This window comes from Littorina saxatilis, linkage group LG3 (genome assembly GCF_037325665.1).
Source record: "Littorina saxatilis isolate snail1 linkage group LG3, US_GU_Lsax_2.0, whole genome shotgun sequence".
Classification (NCBI taxonomy): Eukaryota; Metazoa; Mollusca; class Gastropoda; order Littorinimorpha; family Littorinidae; genus Littorina; species Littorina saxatilis.
In genome coordinates, this window is record NC_090247.1 from 75,691,414 (window position 1) to 75,708,220 (window position 16,807).

The 16,807-nt window shown below is 43.5% G+C and overlaps 1 protein-coding gene across 1 annotated transcript in view; it reads left to right on the plus strand.

The window, feature by feature from the left end:
- Positions 1 to 16,807, plus strand: part of LOC138961332 (nucleolar pre-ribosomal-associated protein 1-like) — a 47,792-nt gene that overhangs the window by 12,272 nt on the left and 18,713 nt on the right. Inside the window, exons 10-19 of the mRNA XM_070332933.1 lie at positions 450 to 584; positions 929 to 1,072; positions 2,163 to 2,271; positions 3,343 to 3,587; positions 8,657 to 8,770; positions 9,991 to 10,211; positions 11,901 to 11,962; positions 12,969 to 13,336; positions 13,764 to 15,084; positions 15,777 to 15,917. Of these exons, the coding sequence (XP_070189034.1) occupies positions 450 to 584; positions 929 to 1,072; positions 2,163 to 2,271; positions 3,343 to 3,587; positions 8,657 to 8,770; positions 9,991 to 10,211; positions 11,901 to 11,962; positions 12,969 to 13,336; positions 13,764 to 15,084; positions 15,777 to 15,917 (2,860 nt within the window). The remainder of the gene's footprint in view (positions 1 to 449; positions 585 to 928; positions 1,073 to 2,162; positions 2,272 to 3,342; positions 3,588 to 8,656; positions 8,771 to 9,990; positions 10,212 to 11,900; positions 11,963 to 12,968; positions 13,337 to 13,763; positions 15,085 to 15,776; positions 15,918 to 16,807) is intronic.

Here is a 16,807-nt window from a genome sequence, read left to right on the forward strand (position 1 = left end):
TGTGTGTGTGTGTGTGTGTGTGTGTGTGTGTTTGTCTGTGTGTATGTGTGTGTTTGTCTCTGTGTGTGTGTGTGTTTGTCTGTGTGTGTGTGTGTGTGTGTTTGTCTGTGTGTGTGTTTGTCTGTGTGTTTGTCTGTGTGTGTGTGTGTGTGTGTGTTTGTCTGTGTGTGTGTGTGTGTGTGTTTGTCTGTGTGTGTGTGTGTGTGTGTGTTTGTCTGTGTATACGTGTGCATGTATGCTTAATGTGGGCTTTTGTCAGTTTTTCAATACAGAGAAAAACATTTTCATCAAGCCGCAAGAATGAGACATGTACTGTATTTGTTTGTATTACCTTTTATGATTGCATGCAATGAAGTCTAAACTGAATGCAGAAGCTGCACAGGTTCGTGATTTTCCTAAATGGAAAGGTGTTTGGTTGGACTGAATCAAGTGATGATGTTGTGTGACAGATAATGGAGAACCACGAGTGGCCTGTTGCTGTGATTGAGGGCGCAGAGAATGCAACACAGGACAGAGTGTCCAAGCTTGCCCACTACCTGTTTCCACCTGACGGCATCATTAGCTCTCTGAAAGACGGACTGAAGGTAAATAGTTTACACAGTCATCATGTGTATGTACCAGAGAAGCGAGGAATGCCATTTTCAGAAATTTAATTTAGTTTCTCTCTTTTGAAGAAAAGATGGCAGTTTGTAGTATGTGATGAGTGATTGTGTGTGTGTGTGTGTGTGTGTGACTGAGTGAAATAGTGAGTGGGTCTATGTGTGTGTGTGACTGAGTGAAATAGTGAGTGTGTCTATGTGTGTGTGCGTATCCGTGAGCAAGCATGCGTGTGTGTGTCTGTGCATGACTGTGTGATAGAGAGAGAGGCTGGATGTATTGTGATTCTGAATTTGGGTAACATAGATTTGTGGTCAATATTTGTTTGCAGCATGCCTGTGCCACAGTGCGTCATCTGTGCCTACAAACACTGGAGCAGATAGCTTCCCGGGGTCGTCAGTTCTGTGACATGAGCAGGAAGAAGCTGGGAGACCAGGCCCCTCTCACCTTGTGCATTGAAGGCATTCTGCTGAAAGTAAGCCTTACCCTGCAAGTAGAATGTTCATGACGTGGAAAAGGCTGGGGTTTAAAGAAATTATAAGCGGCTGAACTCCTCATCCATCTTGTTGTTGTAGATAAAATAACATGGGTGTGATAGTACATATTAATTGATCACTGAAACCTCTCTGAAACCTCGTGCCTTCGTCCTCTTTTCTTTTTCTTGTCCTTCTTTTCCTCTTGTTACTTTTATGAAGTTGTTTGTTTGTTTTTTTGTCTAGAATAGTAGATGTTTGTCTTTTTATGTCATTTGTTTGTTGATGTCATTACAAAATGGTTGTGGACCAAAAAATAATTACTATTTAATTGCACTGTTCTTGAAAGACACTGGATTGGACAAGTCAATGCAATCACTTTTGAATACAAATGTCAATGTTTTAGCAGTGATTGCTGGTTCATGTCTGTGCCTGTGATTCCTCTTGCATTCTTCACTGTACAGTGGAACCCCCCTTTTAAGACCTCCACAAATCTGAGAAAATCCGGTCTTAAAAAGGAGGGAGTCTTAAAAAGGGGGTACGTTTACTGAGGTTGTGGACCAAAAATCTGAGAAAATCCGGTCTTAAAAAGGAGGGAGTCTTAAAATGGGGGTACGTTTACTGAGGTTGTGAACCAAAAATCTGAGAAAATCCGGTCTTAAAAAGGAGGGAGTCTTAAAATGGGGGTACGTTTACTGAGGTTGTGAACCAAAAATCTGAGAAAATCCGGTCTCAAAAAGGAGGGGGTCTTAAAATGTGGGTACGTTTACTGAGGTTGTGAACCAAAAATCTGAGAAAATCCGGTCTTAAAAAGGAGGGAGTCTTAAAATGGGGGTACGTTTACTGAGGTTGTGAACCAAAAATCTCAGAAAATCCGGTCTTAAAAAGGAGGGAGTCTTAAAATGTGGGTACGTTTACTGAGGTTATGAACCAAAAATCTGAGAAAATCCAGTCTTAAAAAGGAGGGAGTCTTAAAATGGGGGTACGTTTACTGAGGTTGTGAACCAAACATCTGAGAAAACATGGTCTTAAAAGCGAGGGAGTCTTTATAGGGGAGTTCCACTGTACTGATTTGCTGTGGTTGCTGTGCAGACTTTGCCCAACGGCCAGGTGCTGCTGAACCTGCTGCACAAGTTCTCCTCCAAAGACAGTTTCACCGTGCCCGTCTCCCGGGACTTGTACAAAGACACTGATGTGCCATGTAAGCATCGTGTGTTTTTGTGTTCGTAAGCCGTGCAATGTACAGCACACTTATCTGCTTGTCTCTCTGTCTGTTTGTCTTTGTCGGTCTGTGTGTGAACGAGTTCTCTGTTCGTGTGCTTGTTTGTCTCTCCCTTAGCTCACTCGGGGCGGCCAGTTTTCTCCCTTGACTTTCCCTCCAGACGGGCCATTTGCATGGGTTAGGAAAAAATTCATAGTGAAAGAATGAATAAAGATAGACAGATGAATCGCTAATTTCACCTTCATCCACGTCAGATCCTTCAGTTTGAAGCATTTCAACAACTTCCAACGCCGTAAAACGCCTTGCATTTGGGTCTACGAGACGAGCGTGACAACTGCGTGGAAGACGCCATTGTCTTGCTGTTTACCCTGACGCTGATCGTCGGTAGTTTCGCAAACCGGGTCACAATACAGACAAAGAAAGGGACAAGTGAATGCAGTTGCTTCCCTTGCACTGTGGAAAGACCACAGAACAAGCTAGCAACATTTAGTTCCGTACAAACTACGTCACGATCGCCGCGCGAATTTTCAAAGTTCAGAAACGCTATAGCGTTCCGTCGTCAGGAACGCTATGGCGGACTCGGAACGCTATAGCGTTCCATCGCCCGGAGAGAGTTAACTTGCATTTGTTTGTGTTTGGTTTGGGTTTTTTTTTTTCGGGTGGGGGGGGTTTAGTGGGGGAGTATGTACAAGTTTGACTACATGCGCAAAATGCAATGGTTTATGAATATATCTCTCTTCCATTTAATAGCAAGCTTGCAGCATACAAATGAAGTCATCTTGTGTGCAGCAACAGAGTACAATTAATGCAAAGAGTATGCCGTGTAACATAGTACTTTCCATGACAGAACACTATTTTGATCAGCAGAAATGTCCTTCCACTGCAGGCATCCTCACAGGACATGGAGACTTTGATACAGTTAACAGACCGATAGATAGCATGTGACCTCTGTTGAGCAATGCCTGCTCATCAAATTGATCTCACAGTGTATGGACTACAGTGTGTCGGCACAGTGCCATGAATGTAACCTCCAGCCTTGGTGTGTTTCAGTGCCACACGTGTCTCGGTTCCAACACCTGGTGGCCATCCTGCGAACGTACAGCCTGGTGCCGGAACACCTGACAGGTGGGCCAGTCGATGCCTTGCCGCTCCTGCTCACCCTAGTGGCCCAGGTCCGCACCTCCGATGATGAGACAGACTCGCCACCAGAGGGCACTCCAGCCAACCTGCTGTCGCTGTGTCTACTGCACGCCCTGTCTGAATGTGACTCCAGAAAACTACAGCTGTTTGGCAAGGTTGGTTGCTTATTCTCTCTGTCTGAGCGTGACTCCAGAAAACTACAGCTGTTTGGCAAGGGTGGTTGCTTATTCTCTCTGTCTGAGCGTGACTCCAGAAAGCTACAGCTGTTTGGCAAGGTTGGTTGCTTATTCTCTCTGTCTGAGCGTGACTCCAGAAAGCTACAGCTGTTTGGCAAGGTTGGTTGCTTATTCTCTGTCTGAGCGTGACTCCAGAAAACTACAGCTGTTTGGCAAGGTTGGTTGCTTATTCTCTCTGTCTGAGTGTGACTCCAGAAAACTACAACTGTTTGGCAAGGTTGGTTGCTTATTCTCTCTGTCTGAGCGTGACTCCAGAAAACTACAGCTGTTTGGCAAGGTTGGTTGCTCTGTCTGAGTGTTACTCCAGAAAGCTACAGCTGTTTGGCAAGGTTGGTTGCTTATTCTCTGTCTGAGTGTGACTCCAGAAAACTACAGCTGTTTGGCAAGGTTGGTTGCTTATTCTCTCTGTCTGAGTGTGACTCCAGAAAACTACAGCTGTTTGGCAAGGTTGGTTGCTTATTCTCTCTGTCTGAGTGTGACTCCAGAAAGCTACAGCTGTTTGGCAAGGTTGGTTGCTTATTCTCTCTGTCTGAGTGTGACTCCAGAAAGCTACAGCTGTTTGGCAAGGTTGGTTGCTTATTCTCTCTGTCTGAGTGTGACTCCAGAAAGCTACAGCTGTTTGGCAAGGTTGGTTGCTTATTCTCTGTCTGAGTGTGACACCAGAAAGCTACAGCTGTTTGGCAAGGTTGGTTGCTTATTCTCTGTGTCTGAGCGTGACTCCAGAAAACTACAGCTGTTTGGCAAGGTTGGTTGCTTATTCTCTGTCTGAGCGTGACTCCAGAAAGCTACAGCTGTTTGGCAAGGTTGGTTGCTTATTCTCTGTCTGAGTGTGACTCCAGAAAACTACAGCTGTTTGGCAAGGTTGGTTGTTTATTCTCTCTGTCTGAGTGTGACTCCAGAAAGCTACAGCTGTTTGGCAAGGTTGGTTGCTTATTCTCTCTGTCTGAGTGTGACACCAGAAAACTACAGCTGTTTGGCAAGGTTGGTTGCTTATTCTCTCTGTCTGAGCGTGACTCCAGAAAACTACAGCTGTTTGGCAAGGTTGGTTGCTTATTCTCTGTCTGAGTGTGACACCAGAAAACTACAGCTGTTTGGCAAGGTTGGTTGCTTATTCTCTGTCTGAGTGTGACACCAGAAAACTACAGCTGTTTGGCAAGGTTGGTTGCTTATTCTCTGTCTGAGTGTGACACCAGAAAACTACAGCTGTTTGGCAAGGTTGGTGGCTTATTCTCTGTCTGAGTGTGACACCAGAAAGCTACAGCTGTTTGGCAAGGTTGGTTGCTTATTCTCTCTGTCTGAGCGTGACTCCAGAAAGCTACAGCTGTTTGGCAAGGTTGGTTGCTTATTCTCTCTGTCTGAGTGTGACACCAGAAAGCTACAGCTGTTTGGCAAGGTTGGTTGCTTATTCTCTGTCTGAGTGTGACTCCAGAAAGCTACAGCTGTTTGGCAAGGTTGGTTGCTTATTCTCCCTGTCTGAGTGTGACTCCAGAAAGCTACAGCTGTTTGGCAAGGTTGGTTGCTTATTCTCTCTGTCTGAGTGTGACACCAGAAAACTACAGCTGTTTGGCAAGGTTGGTTGCTTATTCTCTCTGTCTGAGTGTGACTCCAGAAAACTACAGCTGTTTGGCAAGGTTGGTTGCTCTGTCTGAGTGGCACACCAGAAAGCTACAGCTGTTTGGCAAGGTTGGTTGCTTATTCTCTCTGTCTGAGCGTGACACCAGAAAACTACAGCTGTTTGGCAAGGTTGGTTGCTTATTCTCTCTGTCTGAGCGTGACCCCAGAAAACTACAGCTGTTTGGCAAGGTTGGTTGCTTATTCTCTCTGAGTGTGACTCCAGAAAGCTACAGCTGTTTGGCAAGGTTGGTTGCTTATTCTCTGTCTGAGTGTGACTCCAGAAAGCTACAGCTGTTTGGCAAGGTTGGTTGCTTATTCTCTCTGTCTGAGTGTGACACCAGAAAGCTACAGCTGTTTGGCAAGGTTGGTTGCTTATTCTCTCTGTCTGAGTGTGACTCCAGAAAGCTACAGCTGTTTGGCAAGGTTGGTTGCTTATTCTCTCTGTCTGAGTGTGACTCCAGAAAGCTACAGCTGTTTGGCAAGGTTGGTTGCTTATTCTCTGTCTGAGTGTGACTCCAGAAAGCTACAGCTGTTTGACAAGGTTGGTTGCTTATTCTCTCTCAGTGTGACCCCAGAAAGCTACAGCTGTTTGGCAAGGTTGGTTGCTTATTCTCTCTGTCTGAGTGTGACACCAGAAAGCTACAGCTGTTTGGCAAGGTTGGTTGCTTATTCTCTGTCTGAGCGTGACTCCAGAAAGCTACAGCTGTTTGGCAAGGTTGGTTGCTTATTCTCTGTGTCTGAGCGTGACTCCAGAAAACTACAGCTGTTTGGCAAGGTTGGTTGCTTATTCTCTGTCTGAGCGTGACTCCAGAAAGCTACAGCTGTTTGGCAAGGTTGGTTGCTTATTCTCTGTCTGAGTGTGACTCCAGAAAACTACAGCTGTTTGGCAAGGTTGGTTGCTTATTCTCTCTGTCTGAGTGTGACTCCAGAAAACTACAGCTGTTTGGCAAGGTTGGTTGTTTATTCTCTCTGTCTGAGTGTGACTCCAGAAAGCTACAGCTGTTTGGCAAGGTTGGTTGCTTATTCTCTCTGTCTGAGTGTGACTCCAGAAAGCTACAGCTGTTTGGCAAGGTTGGTTGCTTATTCTCTGTCTGAGTGTGACTCCAGAAAGCTACAGCTGTTTGGCAAGGTTGGTTGCTTATTCTCTCTGTCTGAGCGTGACCTCAGAAAACTACAGCTGTTTGGCAAGGTTGGTTGCTTATTCTCTCTGTCTGAGGGTGACTCCAGAAAACTACAGCTGTTTGGCAAGGTTGGTTGCTTATTCTCTCTGTCTCAGTGTGACTCCAGAAAGCTACAGCTGTTTGGCAAGGTTGGTTGCTTATTCTCTCTGTCTGAGTGTGACACCAGAAAGCTACAGCTGTTTGGCAAGGTTGGTTGCTTATTCTCTCTGTCTGAGTGTGACACCAGAAAGCTACAGCTGTTTGGCAAGGTTGGTTGCTTATTCTCTCTGTCTGAGTGTGACACCAGAAAGCTACAGCTGTTTGGCAAGGTTGGTTGCTTATTCTCTCTGTCTGAGTGTGACTCCAGAAAGCTACAGCTGTTTGGCAAGGTTGGTTGCTTATTCTCTCTGTCTGAGTGTGACTCCAGAAAGCTACAGCTGTTTGGCAAGGTTGGTTGCTTATTCTCTGTCTGAGTGTGACTCCAGAAAACTACAGCTGTTTGGCAAGGTTGGTTGCTCTGTCTGAGTGTGACTCCAGAAAACTACAGCTGTTTGGCAAGGTTGGTTGCTTATTCTCTCTGTCTGAGTGTGACTCCAGAAAGCTACAGCTGTTTGGCAAGGTTGGTTGCTTATTCTCTCTGTCTGAGTGTGACTCCAGAAAACTACAGCTGTTTGGCAAGGTTGGTTGCTTATTCTCTCTGTCTGAGTGTGACTCCAGAAAACTACAGCTGTTTGGCAAGGTTGGTTGCTTATTCTCTGTCTGAGTGTGACTCCAGAAAACTACAGCTGTTTGGCAAGGTTGGTTGCTTATTCTCTCTGTCTGAGTGTGACTCCAGAAAACTACAGCTGTTTGGCAAGGTTGGTTGCTTATTCTCTCTGTCTGAGTGTGACTCCAGAAAACTACAGCTGTTTGGCAAGGTTGGTTGCTTACCCTCTCTGTCTGAGTGTGACTCCAGAAAACTACAGCTGTTTGGCAAGGTTGGTTGCTTATTCTCTCTGTCTGAGTGTGACTCCAGAAAGCTACAGCTGTTTGGCAAGGTTGGTTGCTTATTCTCTCTGTCTGAGTGTGACTCCAGAAAACTACAGCTGTTTGGCAAGGTTGGTTGCTTATTCTCTCTGTCTGAGTGTGACTCCAGAAAGCTACAGCTGTTTGGCAAGGTTGGTTGCTTATTCTCTCTGTCTGAGTGTGACTCCAGAAAACTACAGCTGTTTGGCAAGGTTGGTTGCTTACCCTCTCTGTCTGAGTGTGACTCCAGAAAGCTACAGCTGTTTGGCAAGGTTGGTTGCTTATTCTCTGTCTGAGTGTGACTCCAGAAAACTACAGCTGTTTGGCAAGGTTGGTTGCTTATTCTCTCTGTCTGAGTGTGACTCCAGAAAACTACAGCTGTTTGGCAAGGTTGGTTGCTTATTCTCTCTGTCTGAGCGTGACTCCAGAAAGCTACAGCTGTTTGGCAAGGTTGGTTGCTTATTCTCTCTGTCTGAGTGTGACTCCAGAAAGCTACAGCTGTTTGGCAAGGTTGGTTGCTTATTCTCTCTGTCTGAGTGTGACTCCAGAAAACTACAGCTGTTTGGCAAGGTTGGTTGCTTACCCTCTTTGTCTGAGTGTGACTCCAGAAAACTACAGCTGTTCGGCAAGGTTGGTTGCTTATTCTCTCTGTCTGAGTGTGACTCCAGAAAACTACAGCTGTTTGGCAAGGTTGGTTGCTTACCCTCTCTGTCTGTGTGTGACTCCAGAAAACTACAGCTGTTTGGCAAGGTTGGTTGCTTATTCTCTCTGTCTGAGTGTGACTCCAGAAAGCTACAGCTGTTTGGCAAGGTTGGTTGCTTATTCTCTCTGTCTGAGTGTGACTCCAGAAAGCTACAGCTGTTTGGCAAGGTTGGTTGCTTATTCTCTCTGTCTGAGTGTGACTCCAGAAAGCTACAGCTGTTTGGCAAGGTTGGTTGCTTATTCTCTGTCTGAGTGTGACTCCAGAAAACTACAGCTGTTTGGCAAGGTTGGTTGCTTATTCTCTCTGTCTGAGTGTGACTCCAGAAAACTACAGCTGTTTGGCAAGGTTGGTTGCTTATTCTCTCTGTCTGAGCGTGACTCCAGAAAGCTACAACTCTTTGCCAAGTTTAGTTGCTGATTCACCAAGATTCAAAATTCAGAATAAAAAATGTTTCACTTTGAAATGTGTTTATGTGACTGCCATGAGATGATGTGTTTGGTGTACAGGGAGGCAGCAAGGTGGACGTGAAGCAGACACTGGTATACCAGCTGGTGTGTCTGATGCAGGCTGAGAGCGGTGAGGAGGACTACACACAGACAGCTCACTCTCTCATCGTCAAGGTGAGGGTAACCACAGCACAGCTAATATAACACTAGCTCAATGCAGTTGGAGTGTACCTTGTCTTCAGTGTGTGAAACGAATCAGTACCGCTAAAAAAACACTTTATTTTTACTAGTAAGATATTGAACGTAGAAGAACTGCAAAGATGCAGAATTGGTAGGCATGCCTGAGGAAAGCATTGTCTTTACCAGATAACTCTGCCATTGTACAGACAACAAGTCGCGTAAGGCGAAATTACTATATTTAGTCAAGCTGTGGAACTCACAGAATGAAATTGAACGTAGTCCGCCGCTAGTGCAAAAGGCAGTGAAAGTGACGAGCCTGTTTGGCGCGGTAGCGGTTGCGCTGTGCTTCATAGCACGCTTTACTGTACCTCTCTTCGTTTTAACTTTCTGAGCGTGTTTTTAATCCAAACATATCATATCTATATGTTTTTGGAATCAGGAACCGACTAGGAATAAGATGCAAGTGTTTTTAAATTGATTTCGAAAATTTAATTGTGATCATAATTTTAATTTTTTTTAATTTTCAGAGCTTGTTTTTAATCCAAATATAACATATTTATATGTTTTTGGAATCAGAAAATGATGAAGAATAAGATAAACGTAAATTTGGATCGTTTTATAAAAATTTTTTTTTTTTTTACAATTTTCACATTTTTAATGACCAAAGTCATTAATTAATTTTTAAGCCACCAAGCTGAAATGCAATACCGAAGTCCGGCCTTTGTCGAAGATTGCTTGGCCAAAATTTCAATCAATTTGATTGAAAAATGAGGGTGTGACAGTGCCGCCTCAACTTTTACAAAAAGCCGGATATGACGTCATCAAAGACATTTATCGAAAAAATGAAAAAAACGTCCGGGGATATTATACCCAGGAACTCTCATGTCAAATTTCATAAAGATCGGTCCAGTAGTTTACTCTGAATCGCTCTACACACACACACGCACACACACACACACACACACACACACACACACACACACACACAGACACACATACACCACGACACTCGTCTCGATTCCCCCTCTATGTTAAAGCATTTAGTCACAACTTGACTAAATGTAATAACTAAAGGCGTTGGACTTGTTGCAACTTCATTCTTTTATGGCCTTTTGATAGGCGTTTCAGGCTGTTGGGTCTGGTTCATCGTCCAATGGCCGATTTAACCATTGATTTATAGATTTAATTTGTGTTCATATCATTTTCTTCCACAGTTGCTGGCAGGTACGGGTTTGTTTGACGGCCACGAGAGAGAGCTGGCGATCTGGTTGCATTATTTGAAAGACGCTGACTCAGCACCGGAGGAAGTGGTTCAGTACCTTGTGGGCCTGCTGAGACAGTTCATCCCCAACCCGTACCCCGCTATCGACCGCCTGCTGGAACAGGTGGAGGAGTCGCCACAGCTGATCGAGGGTCAATACCTGCCTTACGTCAGGTCAGCGCCAGTCTGGGCTTACATTTGTTTTATTCATTTTTGATACAGTGGAACCCCCTTTTTAAGACATAAAAAAATCTTAGAAAATTAGGTCTTAAAAAGGACGGAGTCTTTAACCCCTTCACTGCCACAGTATAATAGCCTTTTGGTATTGCTGTGTGCCAGGCCAAAATTAAGTTTTTTTGGGTAGGTTCACTAATCTGTTCACTGCTCATTCATTTATTGAGATATCTCTTAGATATTTGGCATGTTTTTTTTTATAATACCCTTGGCTATTGTGTGATATCAAAATAATAGGATTTTTTTTAATTTTTTTTGTAAATATTGATATAATGAACATTTTTTTTCATAAAACAAACAGTTTTCGGACACACACATACATTGCAGCAGAAAAAACAACACAAAACACTGCAAAAACAGGTGAAAGTGTATAATGAAAATGAAGTCAAACATCTGGTACTCACATTACATTTACAGCCATCAAAAGTGTTCTGTGTGGTAAATCCATAAATGAATAAGGGTACCACGCCCCATTCCTCGGCCATGCCCCATTCCTCGGCCACGCCGCCCCCGCGAACTCGAGCCCCCAGTCCCCCTACCACGACCACGACCTCTCACGACAGGAGGGGGTGCGGTACTTGTGCTAGGAATAGCATGGTCAGAAACTTCGGCAGCATCAGACTCAGTCTCGGAGTCACTTTCAGTTTCCTTTTCGAAGTTCGAGTCATTTTCGTCTTCATCACCCACAGCCTCCGACAAAAGAGGGTGATGCTGGTTGCTGTCTGTCTCATCGTCGTCGGAATCGCTGTCATCTAGTCCTCCTAAGTCTTCATCGCCACTATCATTGTCGTTCAACACTTCTTGCAGAGCTTCTAGGGCACTGTAGCGCTTGAAGACAGGCCTGCTGGTTGAAGTTCGACTTTTGTCCGCCATCTTGAATACGATTATAGGTCTGGAACAGTCTCTGAGTTTTCGTCACGTGATAAGAACTTCTGCGGACGGTCTAAGGGAAAGAACTACTTTTTAGCAACCCTATACTAGAGCTTGGACCAGTTTTCCACGCTTACCTCCCATTTAAAATTTCCAAATTTTGCCGACACAAATCCCACGTATGAGACACGGTTATGGGCGTACGACAAACCGAAAATGACCACGTATTACACACGGGGTGGGCAGTGAAGGGGTTAAATGGTTTATGAGCAAAAAATGGAACAAAACAGGGTCTTAAAAAGGAGGTGGTCTCAAATGATTGAGTGATCAGCCTCATTGATTGCTTCCATCAGCACCGCCCTGATATGGCCCGTTGTGGTCGGCTGGGCGTTAAGCAAGCAAACAAACAAACAAAAATTGATTGCTTTCATGTTTTTTGGAGGGAACATGACAGTGCAATAGTTGTACAGACATTATGTGTCCAGAAAACCATTTCCCCCTGCTTGAGTTTGAATGTGTATGGAATATTTTTGAAAAGCTGAATTTGTTTCAAATTCATGTTATGGTGGGAAGTGAAGAAACACGTGCTCTAAGATCCAACAGTTAAACAGTGAGGACTTCTATTGGTCCCCGATGTTTTTCAGCTGTGATGTTCTTCATGTCGCGATTTCCTTGCATATAAAGTCTGCTTGTTGTGTTCATGTCTAAAGTGTGCTCCTAATTCACTGGTCATGTACAGATGTTTGTTTTGTTTTTCAGGCTGGAGTTCTCTCCTCTTGTCATGTTTGCACTGGGTGGAGATTTCCACAAGAACAAGAAAGGTTTGTAAAATGCTTCACCTTGGTTTTTTGTCTTTTTTTTCCATTGTTACATTTAGTCAAGTTTTGACTAAATGTTTTAACATAGAGGGGGAATCGAGACGAGGGTCGTGGTGTTTGTGTGTGTGTGTGTGTCTGTCTGTCTGTCTGTCTGTCTGTGCGTGTGTGTGTGTGTAGAGCGATTCAGACTAAACTACTGGACCGATCTTTATGAAATTTTACATGAGAGTTCCTGGGAATGATATCCACGGACGTTTTTTTCATTTTTTTGATAAATGTCTTTGATGACGTCATATCCGGCTTTTTGTAAAAGTTGAGGCGGCACTGTCACACCCTCCTTTTTCAATCAAATTGGTTGAAATTTTGGCCAAGCAATCTTCGACGAAGGCCGGACTTCGGTATTGCATTTCAGCTTGGTGGCTTAAAAATTAATTAATGACTTTGGTCATTAAAAATCTGAAAATTGTAAAAAAAAAAAATCTTTTATAAAACGATCCAAATTTACGTTCATCTTATTCTTCATCATTTCCTGATTCCAAAAACATATAAATATGTCAAATTTGGATTAAAAACAAGCTCTGAAAATTAAAAATATAAAAATTATGATCAAAATTAAATTTTTGAAATCAATTTAAAAACACTTTCATCTTATTCCTTGTCGGTTCCTGATTCCAAAAACATATAGATATGATATGTTTGGATTAAAAACACGCTCAGAAAGTTAAAACGAAGAGAGGTACAGAAAAGCGTGCTATCCTTCTCAGCGCAACTACTACCCCGCTCTTCTTGTCAATTTCACTGCCTTTGCCACAAGCGGTGGACTGACGATGCTACGAGTATACGGTCTTGCTGAAAAAATTGCAGTGCGTTCAGTTTCATTCTGTGAGTTCGACAGCTTGACTAAATGTTGTATTTTCGCCTTACGCGACTTGTTTTGTTTTCTGATTTTCTTTTCAATTCAAATTCATATTGTTTGTAGCCATGTAATATGTGACTGTTCTCTTTCCAGTTCATCACTACATCTGCAACGTTCTTATTGACATCCTTCATTCTCTGCACAACCCCGCCCCCTTCTCCCGATTGGTTCACTCCTTGGCTGGCGACCTTGACCCAGAGGTCACACAATACCTGACCTTTCACACCGCCGACGAGGAAGCCACATCAGAATCCATCACAAAACGCATGTGCAAAAAAGTTCGTCTGAAGCAGCTGAAGTCATCAGCATATGCTGGTGTGACCTTGATGAAGAAGGCGATGAAAGTGGAAGGGGAGGTAAAGCAGGTGGTTGGTGAGGTGCCTGCTGGGGATTGCCTGTCCCTGGTGGAGCAGTCTCTGCGCTACTTGGATGACATGGTGGCTGGGTGCATGAACACTAAGGTAGGTGTGAATGTGATTGAGTCTTTTTGTTTGTGTGTTGTGTTCATGTGTGAAAATGGTGTCATGTTTGCGTAGCCGAATGATGCAGTGATTCCAATCATTTCTCAACCCTTCTGTGGGTTGTATCCCTATTTTTATGTCATGATCGCTGGAAATAAATGCCAGTAATGATTGTTGTTGTTGTTAAAGATGTTTTTGAATGGGTTTTGATTTCTTTGTACTTTTCTTTATGGTTTTCATTGATGTTTTACTTTTAAAATATCTGTTGAAAAAAGGAAGACACTGTCAGGTTTGGGAAACGAAATTTCTTTTCTTTTCTTATTGCCATATTGCCATGCCATGGTTTCAAATGCATTGGTACGATTTTATATCATCTGTTTTTTGTAAGGCTTGGATTGTATGTATTGTGTTTGTGGCTGTGTGACAGGGGGAGCTGTTGAACAAGAAGCTGGCAGAAACCTGCATGGAGACCCTGAGAACCGCTTCTCACCGTCTGGCCGAAATCAGCCGCACAGACAACAACACCAGCCCTGAGAAAGGCACACACAGTGAGTCTGCTGTGAACGTAACAGCTGAGAACATGGAAGTTGATGAGGCAGCAGATGAGGCTTACAGCAGTGACTCAGAAATAGACGACGATAAGGAAACTAGGAACAGAAGCAAGATTAAAGAACACCGGAAGAGAAAGACCAGTTTCAACGATGATTCTGACGTCAGCATGGATGATGGAGAGAATGATGACGACATTGAAGAGGAGGAGGATGATAATGATCGCAGCATAGCAGACGGCAAAGTTGCAGAAGAGCCAGCAAGTTTGTCCGACCCAGCAGGTGAGAAAGATGTGGGGCATGAAGCCCCAGGCCTGTACTGCGCTGCACTGCACACTGATCTGGGCATGGGACAATCCAGCACAGCAAACCTGTTTCACCTGACAACCAACTGGTCCCAACAGGTGTACGTCTGCTTGCTCCGTCACCCTCTGGTCAGCAAGTGGCTTTGGATGGAAGGCTTCACGCAGGGAGGGAAAGCCACAGAGTGGATCGTCCATCAGCTGTGTGACGTCATTCAAACCCTTACAGAGATTAGGGGCTCGGATGATGGTGACCAGCCTGTGGTCAAGGTGACAGACAAATGCCGGGACATGATCCAGGCTGCCTGTGGCGTCAGCTCTGACGGTCAACATGGCGTAGCAGAGAGCATCCAGCCTTTGTTCTGTGAGTGCCTGCAGACACTGTTACTGGTCGGAGGGGACTCCCATCGGGTGGAATGCCTGCTGGCGCTGGTCCGTTTGCCTGCAGAAAGCTTTGTCGCTGAGTCAGCTCAAACCCCAACAACAGTGCTGGCACAGATGCTGTTCAAACTTGCTGAAGGGATCAAACTTGACACCAAGATTGTGAAAGAATTAGCAGCACGTCAAGACGTGGCTACCTCGTTTGAAGGACTGTTTGATTTGATATCAGTGCTGGATTGCACGCAGCTGGAATCGCTGGCTGTGAAGGTCATTGAGTCTATCCCAGAGCTGTCCTTGTCGTGCGGTGAAGAAGCGTTCAAGGGCATGTTGAACAAGCTGAACGCGGACGCCTCCCCCAGTTTGACGGCCCTGGCGGAGAGTCTGATGCGGCACAACCCACAATGCCGCTCTCTTTGCGGCCAATGGCTGACCAAGAAGAAAAAGACGATGAAGCAGAGGAAGCTGGAGTTCGCTCCCCTCATGCTGACCTACTTGAATCTGGTTCTTGGAATGAAAGGTAAATTGTCTTGATGATTGACCTTTGACCTTTGTCTTGATGATTGACCTTTGTCCTTTGTGTCATGTTCCTTTTAGTCATTGCTACGTCACCTTTCAGTCTTGATGATTGACCTTTGTCCTTTGTGTCATGTTCCTTTTAGTCATTGCTACGTCAGCTTTCAACCATAGTTTCTAGTCTATCCTCTTCCGTTCTCATTCTTTGTCTTTTCTCCGCCTTTTATTCATCTAAACAAAATTAAAAATTCTGCTGATGAATATTAAAACGTTCAGTCTGTTAGTGTTATTTGTGTATGTGTGTCTAGCCAACTTATTAGGGTTAGTCCAGTTTTCCTTGTTTCTGCTTTGTGTAATGCATAAAATACAGTATTGCTACAACTTAGCTTGCTAGCTTATGAGTAATCTACTTTCAATTTTTGAATCTTATTGGAAAGGTACATCAGTTAGGCAGCAAAGACTGTAGAGTCATCCTCAGTTTGTTTAGTTCAGGTTTGTTTCAATTTTGAGGTGTTGTGACTTTTGTGATGCTTTCATATTTTGTGTTATGTACTCAATGTTTTCTTTCAGCGGTTGTAAAACAATACTTCAACATTCTTGCACACACAATTATATACATTCACACACAAAACACATGCACACAATCTCAGCAGACTGTGTGTGCAAAATGTCACGAGATCAATCTTATGTCCACAGACACAGCAGCTGACGACGCAGGAGTATGTGCAATCACAGAAGCCGTGTGCCACGGGCTGGACAAACAGTCACTGGATGCAGATAATGTCCACTCTTCATTCCTCCATGTCATCTGCCATCTGGTCAACTGTGATATCATAGGTCAGTGCATCATCATTGTCAGTGATGAGTAAACATCTGACTCATGCGAATCTGTGTGAGAGAATTTATGTGTGTAATCATTCAAAGTTTTTTCTTCAATGTATGGCTAATAATAATAATAATAATAAGAAGAACATTTATATAGCGCTAAATCAAAAACTTTCGTTAAAAAGGCTTGCTCTAAGCGCTTGACATCTAAACTAAAACGTCATTCACACTCTTTACAATGATGTACAAGAACTTCATGTCACACTCTTTCATTCAGTATAGCACCATTCACACAGTTGTTATTCTGTACAAGACAATAAGTTAGTCTAACATTTAGAATGTTCATAAGATGAAAACAAGAGAAAACCAGACTGATTAAAACAACTGCTTAGTGCTAACAAAGCATGAATCTTAATGATAACGTAATACATGTTTAACTGTTAAGACCATAAAAAACCTATATGCTAAAATAACTTCGAACTTTTAAGAACTTCTTATAAGATACACAGCACATCTAGATAAACACCAGAATGATAAAACAAAAGGCAACTCGTTAAAACTATTAAATGCATCAATGTCTAAAACACGAAAGACTCAAATATAAGATACACAATTCTCTAGAATTGTTTATTAAAATTGAAACCGACCTGCTCAAAGTAAACCATACCCACCCCCTCCCTACCCACCCCCAACCCTCCTCCTACACTAAATACTAATTTCTACTCTTAACTTCCCAACTACACGTTATCCATAAACTATGCACAGGAACATGTGTGTCAGCATTATGTGGCACCGACATGACTTGTGCATATCTAGCTTACAGCTAAGGGTTAAAGTTAAAGGACTACTGCAGTGAAAAATTATATTTATAATAATTTAAAACAAAAGACAAAAATAACAAG